The 20,365-nt window shown below is 39.2% G+C and overlaps 1 protein-coding gene across 7 annotated transcripts in view; it reads right to left on the minus strand.

The window, feature by feature from the left end:
• The window catches only part of TRPM6 (transient receptor potential cation channel subfamily M member 6), a 122,464-nt gene that overhangs the window by 17,521 nt on the left and 84,578 nt on the right, over positions 1 to 20,365 (minus strand). For all 7 annotated transcript variants that reach the window (XM_054688891.1, XM_037491818.2, XM_037491819.2 and 4 more), the window contains 8 exons: positions 15,849 to 16,978; positions 15,633 to 15,745; positions 14,418 to 14,538; positions 12,611 to 12,702; positions 10,412 to 10,470; positions 8,856 to 8,881; positions 3,495 to 3,545; positions 1,932 to 1,997 (listed from right to left, as the gene is read on the minus strand). In XM_054688891.1, the coding sequence (XP_054544866.1) occupies positions 1,932 to 1,997; positions 3,495 to 3,545; positions 8,856 to 8,881; positions 10,412 to 10,470; positions 12,611 to 12,702; positions 14,418 to 14,538; positions 15,633 to 15,745; positions 15,849 to 16,978 (1,658 nt within the window). The remainder of the gene's footprint in view (positions 1 to 1,931; positions 1,998 to 3,494; positions 3,546 to 8,855; positions 8,882 to 10,411; positions 10,471 to 12,610; positions 12,703 to 14,417; positions 14,539 to 15,632; positions 15,746 to 15,848; positions 16,979 to 20,365) is intronic.

A 20,365-nucleotide genomic window follows, 5' to 3' on the forward strand; every position in this document is an offset into this window, starting at 1 on the left:
TAGAATCAGACAGTGAGAAGGAAAGTTTTCAGGCTATTTTTTGTCCAGTAAAGAGAGGGGAAGAGGAACAAAACATCAGATGCTATACAAGAATTAAGTTGCTCTTCTTATAGACTATAACTGGACAACAAAATGAAAGCAGTAAGGATGTGCTTCTTTTGTTAAGGACAAATACTTCTAAAGAGACAGTTTACCCCTATGTTTTGCATAATGCTATTTATGTCCCTAAGGAAACTTTTGTCCCTAATAGTCCCTCCCATTATTTTTCAATAAGCCAAGACATACTATATATCTGTTATGTACTCGCTTATTCTAGGTGTGTATTTGTGTATATATACACACACACACAAATTTTTGCTCCTATGGGGGTGATATCACTCTCATGCAGAATGCATGGTTAAATCCATGGTTTAACAGATGGGATTAGATGGAAGCAGGATCATACCTTCTCCTTCCTTATTCTTTGGACAAGTTACTTAAAGCCTCACTGCCCTCATCAGCATTTGGGGATAAAAATAACACTCATTTCACTGAGTTTTTGTAAAGATTAAATATGTTAACTTAGCTATAGGAAACTAGAACCTTGGATACAAACTCAATCCCACTTAAACTACTTTAGACACAAAATGTTCTTAAACTACTAGAAAGCCTCCCCATTAAAGGATTGCAGGGAACGATTCTTATTTAGCTTAGCCTGCACCTAATTCAGTATTTAATGCTTCATAACAAATAAATCCTACACACAACTTCTGTTGAGATTGCATTTAATTTTCTTCTTTTACCTCTGCTTCAAATAGCTTTTTATATGAGCACTGTTTCACATGTACTAGTTTACCGAGGAATCTATTCACTCAGTCACGCATTTAATTTTTACTCACAAACATTATCAGTTATGCTAGGTGAAATATTTTCAAAAATTTCTTTTTGGGCCTCCCTGATGGCACAAAGGGTTAATTAAGTCTCAGCACTATGAAGCTATCCCAGCCACTGCAGCATAAGCTGGATCCTGGCCAGGGAGTTAACCCACATGGTGCAGCAGACCTTTCCTGTCTTGCCCACTGCTCCCCTCAGCAGTGTATTTCAGTCTGTCTGCCTGACCTGCTCCCCACTCTGTCTCTGGTGAATCCTCTCACCCCCACCCCAGCACCGCTGATCTACACCCCAGCTCTTGTATGCATAAATAAGTAAATTCCTTTAAAAAAAATTCTTTTCTATACCCAGATAAATGACACTGAAGATATCTGTAGAGTTCTAAATACCTAGAGGATTTACTGAGTGGAACTACTGAGTAACAAAACCAGCCACAGAGCCCAGCAGAAACAGAAGACATTTGCAACTGTCAGAAGCCACCCGATCTCCCCACGTGAGGAGTGTGAGAAGAATCACAGCCTAAGACATCGTGGGGACCCTTGTTATAATCTCACAGATCAAAGAAACCCTGGTAGCCTTAGCTAATACAATCTTCTTTAGTTCACTACTGACTCTTTTAAAAGGCATCTGCTGTCTGCACTATACAAGTAGTTTACACAAAACAAAACAAACAAAAAACAATATACAAAGTGTTTCTCTTCAGAGACCAGTTAGCTTTCATCATGTTGACATTTATCACTTTCTTCTGTGTTCATTACATATGGCTGGTTGATTTTTTTACTTTCCTATTTACTTCCAGCCTAAGTCAGTGAAAGTCAGGTGCAACGGTATTGCTTTCTTCCTAACTGCTGCTCATTATAGATCCCATTCCCAAAGAAATAAATTTTGACCCTAGATTTTGGATGGGAAGTTTCAAGAGTTTCCATTTTAGAAAATTATCTCATTAAAGTGCAACCATTAGCAAAACAAAAAGTTCAACTAAAATATTTTCTCCTGTGATTTACTCTCATGTTTTGCCTCCTTCCTGGCACAGCCTCAACAGAGGTGGGGACAGCACTCACCAAACAGCTGGACTGGTGTAAATGGTATGGTCTGAGAAAGCCTCATTAAATTGTTCCTTTCAATGGCTGCAAACACAAACAGATTTACTCTTTTAATTATGCATCAGTGAGTTGAATTTACAGAAAACCTCCCCAACAACAATATATTTATATAATGCTAAAATATTTCAATTCAAAGACCTCTTATATTTGCCTTTACCAAAAGTATTATCTACAATACAGTTTTTTAAATAACTTATGTCTTAAGCAGGGAGGATATCCCAGTCTTAGTAACAGATTACATGAGTAACATGGTCTGAGGTCTGACTTTCACCTCCACTCTCCTGAATATCAAATCACATACTAATCCATACATATGTGGACTTTCCTTTCAAAAGGCATTTTAATCTGTGATCTTCCATCTCTGGTTTTTCTTTCCCAGAGCAAATCTAATGCACGGTGGACTGTGGGGACATCTACTGTTGACTTTGCACAGTTCACCTTTTCCCAGAGAGAGTTGAAGACCAATTTTAATTAGAAGCAAGTGATCTGCATTTTCCTGTTAAGAGCCGGATCCAAACAGATGAGAGTCAATATGAGTTACAGTATTCCTCACCAGAGACTTTCTTAAGTTGACAGCTGGAGTCAAAATAATAGATTACTGCCGAGCTGAAATACCCAGTTTATAAGAATCTGGAATGCGGAGTCTGGAAGCCACTGAAACACTATTCACTACAGAGGAAAATTCAGGGTAAGGCAGTCTGTTACTGGACCCTGAACACATGACCTTGATATAATAATAATGGTAATCACTTGCCAATAAACACTGACTGATGTGCCAAGATTTAGACTGTGTAAAAAGCTTGCCCGTGTATATCTCACCCAATGCTGAGAGCAATGACACCCAAAAGACCACCCAATGGCATGAGTCCAGGGGTTGCTATCTTACTTTGCATTTCAAAGTGTTTTCCTCTCAATTCTCCACTAGCCCTTTGGCAAATTGTTCCTCAGGAAGGGTAAGTACAATTATTCCCACATTGAAAGAAAAACAACTGAAGCACTCTGAAGTGATGCTGCTTAAGAGAAAGACCCTTGACATCTTTGTTTAATAACATCCTTGTAAAGTGTCTTTGTTGAACTTTCTCAGTGGGGTTGGCATTCATTAAGCAACTATATGTTCAGAGGGTCCGATGAGGGTACAAAATCCTTCCTTAAAGAGCTGGAGTCAGGCCTGTCTCTTTCCCTTTCCAAAAAATCTGAGACCTCTGGCTTTGGGCCTATTTTGAACTTGCAAGGAATTTTTAGATCTCACAGTCATAGTTTTCCTTTACAATTTGGAACTTGCCAAAACAAACAAACAAACAAACAAACATGTTTTAATCCAGATTCTCTTACATCCTAACAAACTTATTTTCTCAAACTGATAGCAAGGTAAGACATCTGAATGTTCTTATCAGATTGAATGAAAACTTTTCAAGGTGGGGGTCATGTTGATACTATAGAATTCATCAATGTTTCTCTTCACAAATGCAGAATCACAGATGCTCAGCTCAGCTGACATGTCCATGTGCACGTGCATCCTACCTGAATAGTGATGGTGAGGCTCTTGAGGGCTTTTTAAAGAGGCTGAGATTTCTGAAATTATAGAGAAGATTGGCATTTTAATTACTTGGCTAGAGATAAATACATGCTTGTGAATATATTGCCTTCAAAGTTATTATTGAACAGGTTAATCAGATTGGCTCCTCGGTATTTGAAAAAGATTGCCTAATATCCTTTAACCACATTATTGTGCATCGTATCCTGACAGCTTCCAATCATCAATGTAATATCTCCAAACATATTTATATAGGGAATTGAAGAAAGACAGGTAATATTAGCCTCAAAGATGTATTTCCTCTGAACCAATTATACCTCTGGGCTGCAGAAGGCACTCAGCTGCCCATCACATTTCACAACATCCCAGAAGCACAATTCTCTGACTTCCCTACCAAGATGCGGCACATATATAAACATATTATTAATACCAAGTTATTAGCAGACTACTTCACTGACCTAAAATGACAACAAAATGATGAAAACACATTAAGATCTATGTACCCAAAACAAAGGAGTAGGAGGAGAATAGGACGCCAAGGAGTTTGGTTGGTTACAGAAGGACTGTGTGTTGGGAACACATTCTGCAAGTTTAACTGGTTCTCTTCTATCTTCTCAAGTCCTAAATTACAAGGCTCCAGAGAAATCCTTGCAACAGTTATGCCATTTCATAAAATCAAAATTAAAGTGGAGAAGTTTAGTCTCATGATGGTTACTGCTTGATGCCTAGTAGAGTAAGCAGCATAATGAGCCCGTTTTCACAGATCTCTCCAGCTTCTTGATGCTGAATAAGGAAAGGAACAAAAATCCCTTCCTTTGGGGGTGCTTGGTTCATAGTAAAACCAGCAAAAAAGACTCTTCCTTTATAAATTCATTCAATAACAAAAAATAAAGTTTTCAGTTCCTGTTATAGGTCAGGCAAGGTGTGACGGATATGAATATGATGTGACTTACATTCTAAAAAAGTAAATATGAAATACTGGCAAAGAAAGATATGTAAGGGGCCTCCCTGGTGGTGCAAGGGGTTAAAGCACCACGTTATGAAGCAATACACAGCCTCGGCAGCATGAGTTCGATCCCGAGCTGGCCAGGGAGCAACCCACATGGAGAGGCAGACATCTCCTGCCTCATCCGCTGCTCCCCTCAGCAGTGTACTTCACCCAATCTGCCTGTTCTGTTCCCTACTCTGTCTCTGGTGAATCCTCTCACCCCCCTCATCGCTGGCCTGCACCCCAGCTCTTGTATGCATAAATAAATAAAAATCTTTAAAAAAAAAAAAAGAAAGATATGTAAGCGTCTCCCTGGTGGCACAAGGGTTAAGACACAGCCTGTGAAGCTGTCCACAGCCTCTGCAGCACGAGTTTGATCCCCAGCCGGCCAGGGAGCAAACCAGATGGCACCGCAGACCTCTCCTGTCGCGCCCGCTGCTCCCCTCAGCAGTGTACTTTGGTCAATCTGCCAGTTCGGTTCCCCACTCTGTCTCTGGTGAATCCTCTCACCCCTCCCCACACCTCTGGCCTGTACCCCAGCTCTTGTATACATAATAAATAAATCTTTAAAAAAAAAAAAGACATGTAAACATAATCACAATTCCTTTTGTGATGCTGCGATCTACTATACTGGTGATATACAGAGATGCATATAAAAACCTTCATAAACAAATAATATGAAATACTTCAAGAATGCGGTATTTCAATCCGATAAAGCTGAATTTCTATCCTGGCATCATCATTGAAGGAGACAGTAAAATCTTGTTCATATTCACTCAACATATACTCATTGAACATACCTATGTGTTACACACTGGTCTATGCTGGAGAGAAAGAACAGTAATGAAACATTCTCTGGCTACATGCTACTAAAATGAAATGGAACATTACCTATCCATACTTAGCGGGTGTGATGCATATAGATTACATATATATCAAGCTAAGAGGTTATGATGTATGGGGAGCAGGGAGGTTATGACCTTCTGTAGCATGACTAGCCAAGGCCTCTTTGATAAAGTAAAATTTGAGCATACACCGGAGGGAAGAGACAGGTGAGCAGTGTGGATAAATGACTATGCCAGGCAGAAGCAACAGCAAATGCAAACACCCTGAGGCAGGTCGCTGTGCTAAGGAGGAGGATGTGGACGGTGTGGATCACGCTGAGAAGAAATGAGGTTAAAGAGCTGGAGGAGGGCGAGCAAATCAACAGGATCTTGTAGACTGTGTTTGAACTTCACTGTTACAGAGTGCGATGAAAGATCATTTGAACAGAAGAGAGGCTATTTGGCTTTCAGTTTAAAAGCATTATTCTGGCTGCTCTCTGGAAACAGGCTTTTAGAGGGCAATAGTTTGGAGGTCAGCAAAGAGATGAAGACTGGTATGTGGAGGTAGAAAAATAATCAGATTCTAGATCTATTTCAAAGGATTTACTGGTTTGTTGGATGAAGGAGTGTGAGAAAATGGTAGTTAAGTATGATCGCAAGACTTTGGCTTCAGCAACCAGAGGGGAGGAGTTGCCATTTGCTGACATGGGTGAGAGGGAGATGGAACATTTTGTTTTAAATGCCTCTAAACACCCATATGTTGTTAATAGGTAAGTGGCTGTGTTCTGCATGACAGAGGTATCAAATGAAAAATCTCATGAGAATGATTCTGGAAATTTGGATTGAGGCTGGACTGTCAAAAGCATTGAGAAAAGACTTGGAATTTTAGTCTATCCAGTAGGAAATGGAAAACCATTGAAGATTTCAATATATGTAAGTGAAAATTTACTGTTCAGAAAGATAATTCCGATAGGAACATAGGAAAGATTAAAAAGAGAGAAACCAACCACAATGCTGACACAAAATCAAGGACAAAAGAAAGTATACATTTATTTTAGGAAAACAAATGAAGGCTTTAAGGCAGGAGAAGCAGGATAGAGAAAAACACAGTTTTTAGGGGCTTTGTGGAGGCACTAAAGTCACAAAGCCCCTTCCTCCCATTCTGTTTTCCTGGGGAGGAAGGACCCCCTGCACTGAGAATGAGACAACTTGACACAGATCACAAAATAAAATTAGTCTTTTTTTTTTTTAAAGCACTGTTATTTAAAGATGAGGCTCAAGGTAATGTGGAGTTAAGAGGCAAAATTGATAGATAAGAATGAAAGATTGTCAACAACTAAAATTTCCAGTTTGGGTGAAGGAAGAGGAGGCTTGTGGGAACAAGAGCAGTCAAAACAGAAATACAAGAGTGCCAGAAAAGAAAGGCTGCATGGAAACCTAGAAAACAGATCAACATCAAAACAAGTTCAATGAGAACTAGGAAGAGATCATGTGATTTAGCAGTTTTATTGGCATTTCAGTAGCGTCGTGGGGACAGACGCCATGAGCCAAAGAGCAAATACGAATATTTTTTCAATTAAATTAGAGGTAAGGTCTAAGAACAGCTGTTTATAAAGTAGAAAAATACTATTTTTCGTTTTTATACAAAATGACAAGTTTGTAGTTGAAAGAGAAGAACTACAAAGGAACTGAAAAGCTATGAACACGGTATTGCATAAGACCACAGAAAAGGAAGATGCCAGGGAAAGTAACTGTTGTTGAGATAAAAGGACTGAATGGGAGAAAATATTTGCATACCATACCTCTGATAAGGGACTGATAGCGAAGACCTACCAAAAGCTCACACAACTCAACAAAAAGAAAACAAATAACCCAACCAAAAGATGAACAGGAGAGATAAACAGGCACTTCTCCAAAGAAGATATACAGATGGCCAACAGACATAAAAAAATGTTCATCATCACTGACGGTCAGGGAGATGCAAATCAAAACCACAGTGAGATACTACCTTATAGCTGTAAGAATGACCCATATCAAAAAGATCAAAAAACAACAAAGCCTAAAAGAAGCCCTCATACACTGTTGATAGAAATGTAGACCGGTCCACTCCTTGTGGAAAACAGGATGGAGATTTATCAAAAGATTAAAAATGGATCTGCCATATGACTCAGCAGTCCCACTCCTAGGTATTTACTTAAAGAATACAAAAATACTAATTCTAATGAAAACATGCACTTCTTTGTTAACTGCAGCACTTTTTACAATAGCCATGCTAGGGAAACAGCCTAAGTGCCCAAATATGGATGAGTCAATCAGGACTCATGGAATTCTACTTTGCTCTCAAAGTCTAATACTACTTTGCTATCAAAAAGATAAACTCCTGCCAAATGTGGCAACATGGATGAAAATGGGGGGGATTTGGGGCTCCCTGGTGGCACAGCAGTTGAGCGCTGGTTTGCGAAGCTGCCAGCAGCCTCTGCAGTGCCGGTTTGATCCCCAGCCGCCAGGCAAGGGTCCCACATGGCGCGCAGACCTCTCCTGCCGCCCGCTGCTCCAGTCTGCCTGTTCTGCTCTCCGCTCTGGCTCTGGTGAATTCTCTCACCCTCCCGCACCTCGGACTGTACCCAGTGCTTGTATAAATAAATAAATAAATCTTTTAAAAAAGAAAAGAAAAGAAAAGAAAATGGTGGGATTTTGCTAAGCAAATAAATCAAATAAATTAGAAGGAGAAAGACAGATACCAGCTGGTATTACTTATATGTGGAATACAGAGAAACCAAATAAAGTGTCAGATAAAGTCAAGCTAAGAATTAACACAAGAAAGTTCACTGTAGAACTGAGTCTGTATGAGAGGGGAGTCAGTGGGGCAAGACTAAAGTGGGAGAAGGAGGACTATGGACTATGGTGGAGAACCATAGGTGTCCTGTGGCAAGTGCAATGTGGCATCCACACCTAAGGGGGGAGATGGCTGTACTTATAAAACACAAACAATGTAAATCATTGTTACCTCAATGAAAAAAAAAAAGAAAACAAAGAAAGAGAAGGTGCCCAGTCTTCATCAAAGGGTCAAGAATATGAGTGAGAGCTAGTAAATTGTGGCTATGGTTAAGAGTAGTTGAGAGTGGCATTAGCAGGAAGTTGTCTCGCGTAGCTTAGCCGAACTTAGCCATTTGAGCCATAGTGTCCTACTGAAACCATAAAGGAAAAGGCATTTACATACAATCTTATGAATGACTTAGTGAGCAACATGTAAAAAAGTGACAGTAAGAGTTGTTGAAAGTCTAAAATGAGTTCAGTGATTTTGCCCTCACTCACAGAGAAAAATGGAAAATCATAAAAACAGGTGATTCAAGAAATTTTAAACCAGAAATAAGTCCTGGTTATCTTCAACTTTCTATTTTTCTACTGAACTCTTTACTTTGTATGGTAGACAAAAATCATAAATAGAATTTCAAGGACTACAAACTCTCAGGAGGAATGTGAACCTTACTATTAATAAGATGAAAAAATTAAAATGTTTAAATATAAAAACTTACTGTCAACTCCACTTGAACTTCTCATCCTGTTTGAAAAATTAAAAGTAATGCTTTAAATCTTATAATGATTAAAAAAATATGTAAGACAGCAACATGCAGTCTATGTATATAATTCTTTGAAAGAAAACCATCAGTTATATCTGACCCATATCATTATCATGACAGAAGCAGTTTACAGTCTTACAGTTATTTTCATAAAAAAAAAAAATAGTACCCAATATGCATGTAATCCATTTACTATACATGCCCTAAGCTAACTGCAAAGCAGTTGTTGGTTTTTGTTTTCAATTAGCAATGTGATCACACAACATATATAAGATTTAACTGTGTTTGTGTTGTTCTGGATCAATTAAACTAAAGGGTTTCCTGAACTATGCAAAGTAGATGCCTACAAATGAGTCTATGAATGTCTCCGGACAAGTCTACAAATCAGTTTCATTAGCCCACGTGGCCCCTAAATGTTCACAGGCTGAAATTAGTTCTCTTTAAATTGTTACTTGCCCTGCTCAAGTGCACAAGTGGCCACAGGCATCTCTGAATAAATACATTCAAAGAATATCTCCAGTATTTAAGGTCCTTGGGGAACAAAGTACAATTACAATTATTGTTTAATTTCATGCTGCAATAACCCACTACTCTGCATGAGCACAAACTACTGAACCTTTGGGAGAAAAAAAGTCATGTGCACTATAAGTCTAGAGGCAGGCTTGCATGGAGAGACCTTGATGGGAGGGAGCTCCAGGAAAAAAAAAAAAGGCCATCTCAAATAGAGCGAACTGCAAACCGAAAGTCACCTTCTACCTGCTTGTTTATCAGCTGGCCCTCTGTAGTGTAGGCAGTCTGATTTCTACTCCTATAGCTGTATGGACAGTTAACCTGATGATGTAACTTGGCAAGTTTGGAAAACATGACAAGCAAAATGTAATAATCTTTGTTTTCTTGGTTTTCAATTTTTATTTCTCTGAATAAGTAAAATTGCAGGAGGAAACGCAACTCCACATCCTTGTGAGTTCTCTATCTCCTTTCTCTTCATCCCTATCTTCCCTTGTCCCTCTGTCTCAATACTACTCAAAGAATTGCTGCTTTGACAAATACCTATGATGTTAACCAAAAGTTTACAGGAAAACTTATATAATAAATTATTTTTGTTACTGCTAAGAAAAGGAAAATATCGTCATTGGACACACACTTTTTTTCTCATTTTCTGACCAAATTGAAACTTTATTCCAATCAGGTTAAAAAATATAGAAACCAGGGGCTCCATGGTGGCCTAAGGGTTAAGTGTCAGCACTACCACCACAATGGCCTGAGTTCAATCTTCAGCCAGAGAGCTAAACTACATAGTGCAGCAGACCTCTCCTGTCTCCCTGCTGCTCCCCTCGGCAGTGTATTTCAGTAGATCTGTCTGTTCTGCTCCCCACTGTCTCTGGTGAAAGCTCTCACCCCCTGTACCTCTGGCCTGCATCCCACTTCTTCTATGCAAAATTAAATAAAATATTAAAAATAAAAGAAGAAGAAGCCAAAGATGCTAAAGATACACATTTAGAAATACTCACGGGGAGTCTCTACTGAGTTTGGCGCTCTGAGGATTCCACAGAGAGTTTTTGCTCAGATCCTGTACAGAAAGGAAGGTCATCACATCTTCACCCAACATTCTCCCACCCCAAATTTCCAGAGTATGTACTCCTTAGAGGATATATTTCTTTTTTTCCCCTCCCTTGATATTTCTCCTTTAATAAACATACCAAACTGAAGCTAGAAAGATGGATAACCGTAGCACAATATCAGAGTAACTCCATGTGCTGCTGGGCTTTTAATAGAATGAAATTACTTTTATGGGGACACTAAAGAATAAATATAATATATAAAGGTTTTACAGCAATGAGAGTAAACATGAAATCAGTTCATGATAAGAAATGAATGTCAAAGTTGACAGACAAAAATGACAATTACATCATTAACATATTATCATATCAGTTGATTATTATTTAAAATAACATTGCCTTGAATATATCTCATTCTATTGCCTATTTATATTCAACTATTATTTTTTGAAATCTAGTACATTCCAGGGACTACTCTATTTGGTTGTCATTTTTACTATCCACTATCAATTATCTCATAAGGATAGCAATAGCTCCACTTAAGAGACACAGACAATGACGTTCACAGGTTAGGTGATGTATATAGCTTTGAAACCTAGGAAGCGGCAGTGTCAGGATTTGAACACAGGTTCCTACCTCAACCTCAAGCAGTCATATATTTTACTTTCATTACCTTTCACATACTACATTCTCATAACATCTAAGGATTTTAATACGGTATACATTCACACAGGGGATTTACATACAGTTCCCAAGTTCATACAAATAATATTCACACCAACACCAAAATTAGGTTTCTTGGGTTAGTCTAACTAGACCACACTGCCCATATGATAAACGGCAATTACACAGGCATATATTAGTAGAAATTAAGAAAAAAGGGTTTTAAAGTCAGAGAATCTCAGCACTGGAGAAAAGTCCTTTTACCCTGCAATGCCCAAACCCTCTCTATCACATCTGCAAAGAGGTTTTCTCAGTCTGTTTGACTAACCACACTGAGGAACTTACTACTTCCAGAAATAAGCCATTCCATGCTTGCAAAGTTCCACTTGCTAACAATTCCTCCTCAAATTGTACTGAAATCTGTTTGGCTGTAGTTGATATATCTTTTTCTTCTAGTTCTACCTCTTAAAAACGTATTAAAATATTTTATATTTCTGGGGCCTCCCTGGTGGCTCAAGGTTAAGCACCACCGCACTATGAAGCAATCTGCAGCCTCTGCAGCACGAGTTCGATCCCTGGCCAGCCAGGGAGCAACCCATATGGTGCAGCAGACCTCTCCTGACTCACCCGCTGCTCCCCTCAGCAGTGTATTTCAGTCAGTCTGCCTGCTCTGTTCCCTGCTCTGTCTCTGGTGAATTATCTTTTTTTTTTTTTTTTTTTTTAAAGAGAAGGCACTTTTTTTTTTTTTTTTTTTTTTTTTTTTTTTTAATAGAGGCATGCTTTATTTATTTGTTTGCTGGTTTGTTTGTTTTGTTTATACAAGCACTGGGTACAGTCAGAAGCGCGGGAGGGTGAGAGAATTCACCAGAGGCAGAGCGGGGAGCAGAGCAGGCAGAAGGACCGAAGTACACTGCTGAGGGGAGCAGCGGGCAGCAGGAGAGGTCTGCACGCCATGTGGGACCCTCCTCTGGTGGCCGGGGAGCAGCCGGGGATCGAACCGGCGCCGCAGAGGCCGCGGGCAGCTTCGCAACCCAGCGCTCAACCGCTGCGCCACCGGGGAGGCCCTCTGGTGAATTATCTTGCCCCCCGCACCTCTGGCCTGTACCCCAGTTCTTGTACGCATAAATAAATCTTTAAAAAAAAATTATATTTCTTCCACAAGGCAATTTGCATGTATCTGAAAAACTGCTTCAAAAATTCCTGAATTCTTTCTCTCTCAAGCTAAAAATACCCAGAAAAAAATAATGGGCACATAAGTAAATTATATAAAGAAGAACAATAAGAAAAGAATAAAATGGGCAGGAGAGTTGTGGAAAAAATAGGTAAGGGATTCAACTTAGCTCAGATTTAAAATAGAAATTTAAATATATTACCAACACAAAATAGAAGTCAATTAAGGGACATAAAAGTAAAGCAGACACTTTCAAAGAGTTGGACAAGTATTGTGTGCATTATCATTTTTAAAACTATCAGATGAAATACTTTTACCTCTTGAGACTGCTTCAGATAATCATTGACTTGTACTGAATGCCATTCAACTTCTTTAGTTTTCATTTTCTGATACATATAAGGTTCTAGACCTTGTGAAAAGGAAAGGAAAATATTAGAGAATACATGGAAATGTGTGCAAGTCACAGTTCCAAAAAGAAAGGTCTAAACACAGTGGATTCGCCTAAGTTTGGTTTCCTCTATTTAGAAAATTTACCAATATTCCTTTGTCCTTTTTCTCTCTCAAGTGAATGAAAGCTATGTATTCTATTCTTATTCTTCTATAGCTACTTTTACATTTATAACAATTTATATTTCTCCATCAAAGTCAATAATTAAATTACTGAGACTGACCAAGATGGTGATAGTTCCTTGCTTTGTTCCCAAAAGGAGTATCTAACAGTTAATCAGAGGACACTACATGCAGAATCCTCTTTCTTGAGGCATACTTTATATACTACCTGGGCACTAGAAATCAACACAAAAAGCCCAGAGAAGATACAGAACAGAGTCATGATTCATCAAATAGGAGGTGGGTGGAGAGAAACACCTGGAGACTATGGCCTGGGGTAGGGATTATGGGGGATGGAGGGGTAGGTGTTACAGATGGTAGGGATGCTGATTCAGTCAGAGATGCTGGAGAAGGGAGAAATAAACAGAGTGGAAGTATACACCCTTGACCAAAGGGAAACAAGTATGGAGGAAGTGGTGTGATCCCCGCAGGTTGGGCCCTCATTCAGAGTGAGAGCGCATGCACTCGCAGCACACCCCCTCCGTGGCCCCTAAGGACTGGTACTGATCTCATGAAATGCACTGACAGCAGAGTCTGAGATCAGAAACCACAGAGAGCGTGGAGATTGGTGGTACAACAAAGACAAGCAAGCACTTCTCCCCAGGCAAGATCAAACCAGTGACTTAACCCCTCTAGTTCCACCACCCCCACCATGCTGACTCAGCAACTGCAAAAACCAAGAAGCCAGCAAAGACCAAAAAATAAAATCAAATGAAATGAAACCACAGCACAATTTACATGAAAAGTAAAAGTAGTTCAATTCTAAGCTAACCATATCAAGAAACATGTCAGTACCAAATAAATAAACTAAACTTATACCTTTAAAAATAGAAAAAGAAAAAGAAAAAACAAAGCCAAAAGCCAGGAGAAGGAAGGAAATAACAAAATTTAGAGCAGAAATACATGAAATAGAAAGAAAAAAAATAGGGTACAAATGATCAATGAAACCAAAAGTTAGTTCTTCAAAAAAGTGAAAAAGAAAAAAAGGTAATCTTCTATCTGGGCTTATAAACAAAAAAAAAGGGGGGGGGGGCGGACGCAAATAAATAGAATCAGAAATGAAAGAGTAGCAGTAACAATAGACATCTTGGAAATACAGATGTTCCTAAGAGACTACCTCAAACATCTATATACCAATAAATTGAATTACCTAGAACAAACAGATAAATGCTAAGAAGTATACACCTGTCTGAGACTGAATCAGGAAGAAACAGAAAACTTGAACAGACCAATAAAGCAATGAAATTGAAACAGTAATCAAAAGTCCCCTCCCACAAAAAAAGCAAACCTCCAGGACCGGACCAGTTTCATTAGTGAATTCGACCAAACATTTAATGATGAACCAATACATATACCCCTCAGATTCCCCCAAAAAAACTGAGGAAGAGGGAATACTTCCAAACAAATTTTATGAGGCCAACATTACTCTGATTCAGAAAGAGTCAAAGATAACACAAAAAAGGACAACTACACACCAGAGTTCTGAGAAATGTAAGAGTATAGACTATTACATACTTATCTGACTAAATTTGGACACCGTGAGCCAGTTATGGCTGCCCTCCTCTTCTGAAATGTTATTTTCTTCTGACTCTGAATTCAACTGACCACTTTGAGAGCAGGTGTTGACTGTTATGACCTGGAGAGAAAGACACTTGTTGGAACACAATAAGATTAATCTGAAAACATTTTGAGTCACATCAATTAAGGCACTATGATGAAGAGTAGAAGTTCTTTCACCTTTCACTGGCAAACTTCATGTGGTATAGACATATGTTGGTTCATAACGATGCATACCTGACTCCTGAAACTTATGATGCTATGATGCAATGTTACTTTAATCTAAATAAATAAATAAATATATATATATATAGTGGGCCTCCCTGGTGGCGCAGGGGTTTGTCTCAGCGCTATCAAGCTATCACTAGCCACTGTGGCATGAGTTTGATCCTCAGCCTGGGAGCTAATCCCCATGGCACAGCAGACCTCTCCTGTCTCGCCTGCTGTTCCCCTCGCAGTGTATCTCAATAGATCCATGTGCACTGCTCCCCACTCTGTCTCTGGTGAATCCTGTCACCCACGCTGTACCTTTGGCCTACACCCCAGTTCTTCTACATATAAATAAGTAAATCTTTTGGGCCTCCCTGGTGGTACAAGGGGTTGAGACACAACCTGTGGGGCTGTCCGCAGCTACTGCAGCACGAGTTCAATCCCCCGGCAGCCCATATGGTACAGTAGACCTCTCCTGACTCGCCATTGCCTGCTGCTCCCCTCAGCAGTGTATTTCAGTCAGTCTGACAGTTCTGTTTCCCACTCTGTCTCTGGGGAATCCTCTCACCCCCGCACCTCTGGCCTGTGCCCCAGCTCTTGTATGCATAAATAAATAAATCTTTTAAAAAAAAAAAAAAGAGTTCAGGCCTCCCCTGGTGGCCAGGCGGTTGAATACCGCGCTATGAAGCTGTCCACAGCCTCTGCAGCACAGGTTCATTCCCGGCCGGCCAGCAAGGGTCCCACATGGTGCCGCAGACCTCTCCTGTCGCTGCTCCCCTCAGCAGTGTATTTCGTCAGTCTGCCTGTTCTGTTCCCTGTTCTGTCTCTGGTGAATCCTCTCACCCTCATGCGCATCTGGCCTGTACCCCGGCTCTTGCATAAATAAATAAATAAATATATTAACAAATAAATAAATAAATAAATATTTAAAAAAAAATATATATATATATAAAATACACTTACTGGCACCTGTAGTTCTTGTGTTTTCTTCTTTTTCTTCGACAATTTCCTACCCTTGGTTAGCATTTTTGCTTTGATCCACACTGACTGCCCTATCTCTGAGGATCTTGAAAGATCTGTAAGGAAATGGGTTACATGAGACAATGGGTTATATTGCTACAGTAAGTTGTAGCAATGCAAAGGATTTAGTACCAAGCTTTTAAAATATTTGCTTCTTACTTTTGTTATTCAATTTCTCCTCCTTGTGGAATCTCAAACTATGACTCCTAATAAAGGGCCTGTCTCTGCGGAGAGGATTGATCCAAAATGATGTGTTTGGTTGGAGTCCTGGCCCCACCTCTGAGCAACCACTACTTCGGGCCAATCTTGTGGAGTTGTCAGATAGGGACCGGCCTCGGGTCTGCATCTGGCGTTGTCCATTGTGATTGGACTCACTCCTATGCATGGAGGCTAAGCAGGTTTGCCATTTTTTCTTAATGTCAAATACACCAATTTCATCACCTTCTGAAAATGCCCAGTTCACATATCCACCACCAGTTTGCATGTTCTCAACTTGGGAAGGGAGAGAGGTCACTTTTGTGGGTTCAGGTTTGCAACTCAATGTGGGTGAAACTTGCTCCCCCTTGTCTTGTCTGGCTGGTATGTCAGGAAGGTGCTCAAATGGCTCCTTGGGTTCAGTCACTGAGACTTGGACTGAGACAACTGGAATTTTCCAAGTCAGATGAGCAGAGACTTGATTCTGGGTGATTTTTTTAATTGCCAGCTCATCTATACATGTGTCCACAGATGGTCTGGACAGAGGCAAATCAGATTCTCCAGGAAAAGGTAATTGCTTTTGACAAGTAGGAACCAGGAGAAATTGACCATACTTTGAATGTGCTTGCTTGTTAGTGGACACCCCAGATGCAACCATACTATTTTCTGTTTCTTGTTCTTCATGGTCATCTCTTCTGTTTAAAGCCTTCCTCTGAGTGGTTGTTATCTCCAGAGTCCCCTTCTGTCCTCTTGGGGAATGCCAACCTCTAGCCAGGCTCCGAAGCAAAGAAGGGGGTGTGCTATAATACTGGTATTTCTTCTGTCCTGAGTTCTCCATGCTGTCTAGAACCTCTGCACACATGACATTACTCCAGCTGTGTGGAAGTTTCCTGCAAATAGAATGTTTTCTGTTGTCCAGGAGAGCCTCATCCTCTTGTAAGGTGTCAACAGCAGAAAGGACTTTTAGTGTATCCACTGTCAGGGCAGAGAGGTCCTGCAGATGTCCCACCTGACTGTCCAAAGACAGTAAGGAATCCTTGATAAAAGACACCTTTTCATTCATTTCTTTCAGCTGGAAGTACATCTCTGTAACCCTAGAGGTGAGGAGGAGAAAAGCCAATAAACACATTAAGTCAACAGGGATTTGCTCACTCTCTTCCTGTCTATTTCCATATTTAGGTGGCTTCTCAGCTTAAACGGCTTCCCAAAGTTGGGTCTGTGATCTGTCTTTTCCCTCCAATATATATTCTCATATCAAGTGACTCTGTCCCCTCTTATAATTCCCAATATCACTACAATGAGGAAAAATTACAAAGCTAATTTCCAGAATTTATTTCTCTCTAATTTTTCAGAACCACATCTCAGCTTCCTGCTAATTATACCTCATACCCCATCTCATCAGTAAGCCCATTTGTAGTCATTGATAGACTCATAAATGAATGTACTCGTCAAGTTATATAACAAACATTTGAATATCTTCTATTGGCATGTACCATGCTATTTTTGGTAGGGAAAGAAGGTTCTGAAGAAGAAATCAAAAGGATAGAAATATAGTCACTAGTCAAATATATAACTGGAAAAAATGTACAGACCTTTTTAAAAAATTCTAAGTTCAAACAGGTCTCCCAAGTTTCAAACAAAGCTAATGCAGAAAAACATTATGGAAATTTTTTTTTTATATTTTTTTAAGTATATGTTCTTTTCTTAAAAAAAAAGATTTATTTTATTTATACAAGAACCAGGGTACAGGCCAGAGATACAGGGGGGTGAGAGGATTCACCAGAGACAGAGTGGGGAACAGAACAGGCAGACTGATGAAATAAACTGCTGAGGGGAACAGCGGGCGAGATAGGAGAGGTCTGCCTCGCCATGTGGGTTGCTCCAAGGCCGACGGGGATCGAACCAGCACTGCAAAGGCTGTGGACAGCTTCACAGTGCTACACTCAACTGCCTGCACCACCAGGGAGGCCCCAGAAAATTTTTTTTAATTATCTTCAATAATCTAACTCAAAATTATGATGCCCAGCCCTTGATTCATAGAAAAGCAACACAAGACATCTTCAACTATGCAAGAAAAAATGTAAATCACAAGTAGAGTCAAATTAAAGGCATTTATTTCATTTAGAGAATTACAGAGAAAGAATGAAGAACTATGTTGATAAATATTCATCTGTATATATCTCTAAATATCTCTGTGTGAGGATAGGTTTTGCTTTGTGTCTCCCAAAGGCGATATGCTGAATTCCTAATCCATAGTATTCCCAGAATATTTAGAAATGGGCTCTTTACAAAGGTAATAAGGTTAAAGTAAGGCTATTAGGGTGGGTCTTAAGCCAGTAATACTGGAATCCTTATAAAAAGGGAAAATTTGGGCATAGAAGGGAAACAATATGAAGATATACTTGGAGAAAGTTGCTGTGCTGGAGTGATGGATCACTAAGGATTGCCAGCAACATCAGAGGCTTAAAGAGGCAAAGAAAGATTCTCCCCTAGGGCCATTAGATAAAGCATGGCCCTCCTGAGATCTTGATTTTGGACTTAAAACAATACATTTCCACTGTTGTGAGATTTTTGATACCAGTCTTTGGTACTTTGTTATATCAGCCCTAGGAAACTAACACAGTTCTTTAAGCTTAACAATCATAGAATAAATTACAAATATATCAGATTTGATTATAGGAAAAAATTTGTATTATTTTAAAATAAAAATAAATTGAAAATTATTCTAACAAATATGATAATGTCTTTCTGTCCCTTCATCAATCAAGAGATTTTACAAATTTTTTGAGGGAAAAAAAATTACACTAACAGACAAGTCACAAAAGATGAAAGAGATAAGGAAGCACAGTACAATAATCAGCCTTACTAGGTAAGCAGAGAAATTAAAATTACTATAAAATGAGTTCATCTACATTGTTATAACATTTTTTTAACCTAGCAAAGTTTAAAAAGATTAAAATGAATCAATGGTGGCATGGGTACCACCATTAGAGAACGTATACAAAGAAATTATTGGTTCGCTATGCTAAAGAAGATTTATTACATTATGACATCGAATATTATACACCCATTAAAAAGCATGCTTATATTGTTGATAGTAATTTTCTTTGACTATTTCTGGTAGTAGGGGCTAGCATGTGGATGTCTGTTAATGTCTACAGTATATATTTTTAAATAAGATAAAACCTTGCAAGTAAGGATATTTACAAAGATTGGTTTTGTAAACATTTGAAGAAATATTTTTAAAATATTTGAAAGGTGAAGGTGGGAAAAGAATATACAAACATTTTAACTAAAATTATATAGAACATTAACAGGAAAAAGGCCAGTATTTTTCTAGTGGGCTCTGGCTTATGTCATAGCTTTCTTTCCTTATTTCCCCTATTTTAGTCTTTTACTGGAGGAGGGGGAATATTTTTCAATTTCTCAAAAATATAAATCTTGATAAAGAGGAATAAAGTGAAAAAACAGTTAATTAATAAACAGTTTCATGGCTAACACAACCATATGAAAAATAAAAAATACCCAGTCTTATTTAGGGGTGTAAGAAGTAGTGATTGTACCATTAAGAGTTTAGCTCTCAGTGTACCAAGCAAGCCCCAAATAGATTTAGACATCCCCTCTTTGCAATATATATCAAATCACAAGGCTTGAGAAATCGTTCACTTCTTTTTACAGGGAGCTTCGCAAATAGAATTAAAGAATAAAGAGAGGGTCTCCCCAGTGGCGCAGCAGTTGAGTGCCGGGTTGCGAACCTGCCCGCAGCCTCTGCAGCACCGGTTCGATCCCCGGCTGCTCCCCAGCCACCGGAGGAGGGTCCCACATGGCACGCAGACCTCTCCTGCCGCCCACTGCTCCCCTCAGCAGTGTACTTCGGTCCTTCTGCCTGCTCTGCTCCCCGCTCTGGCTCTGGTGAATTCTCTCACCCTCCCGCACTTCTGACTGTACCCAGTGCTTATATAAATAATAAATAAATAAATCTTTAAAAAAATAAAAAAAATAAAGAATAAAGAGATATTTTCCATTTTTATTACAGTCTCTATGGGTGGGACCCTCTCTTTCTTGCTTCTGCTATAGAACTCAACTTTGGTAACTCAACAGAGGCTTAATAAATACTTCCTGACCTTCTGGAGCCCACAAAACTAGAATTGACAGGGATGATGAGAGAAAGAACACAAAATACATATATATTCCCTTTGCAAATGTGCTTAATTAGAGCCTCTTCAACTAGTGCACTGTTTCATCTAATCTGAAAACAGTACAGTCTGAACAGCAGTAATGGAGACTCATTAAGTTCCATTAGCAGCAGTCACATCCAAATGGATACAATAGAAACCAGCAACTATTCACAGCAACAGATAGCATGCTATAATAGTGATAAATAACCTGATCACCTGCAAATCCAGTCCTCTTCATTTTATAGACATTTATTTCTAAAACTCAAAGTCCTACGGAACATTTTAATTATATTCCTCAACCAA

The sequence above is a fragment of the Talpa occidentalis genome, unplaced genomic scaffold, assembly GCF_014898055.3.
Source record: "Talpa occidentalis isolate TD23 unplaced genomic scaffold, MPIMG_talOcc4v2.1 talOcc4.7, whole genome shotgun sequence".
Lineage (NCBI taxonomy): Eukaryota > Metazoa > Chordata > Mammalia > Eulipotyphla > Talpidae > Talpa > Talpa occidentalis.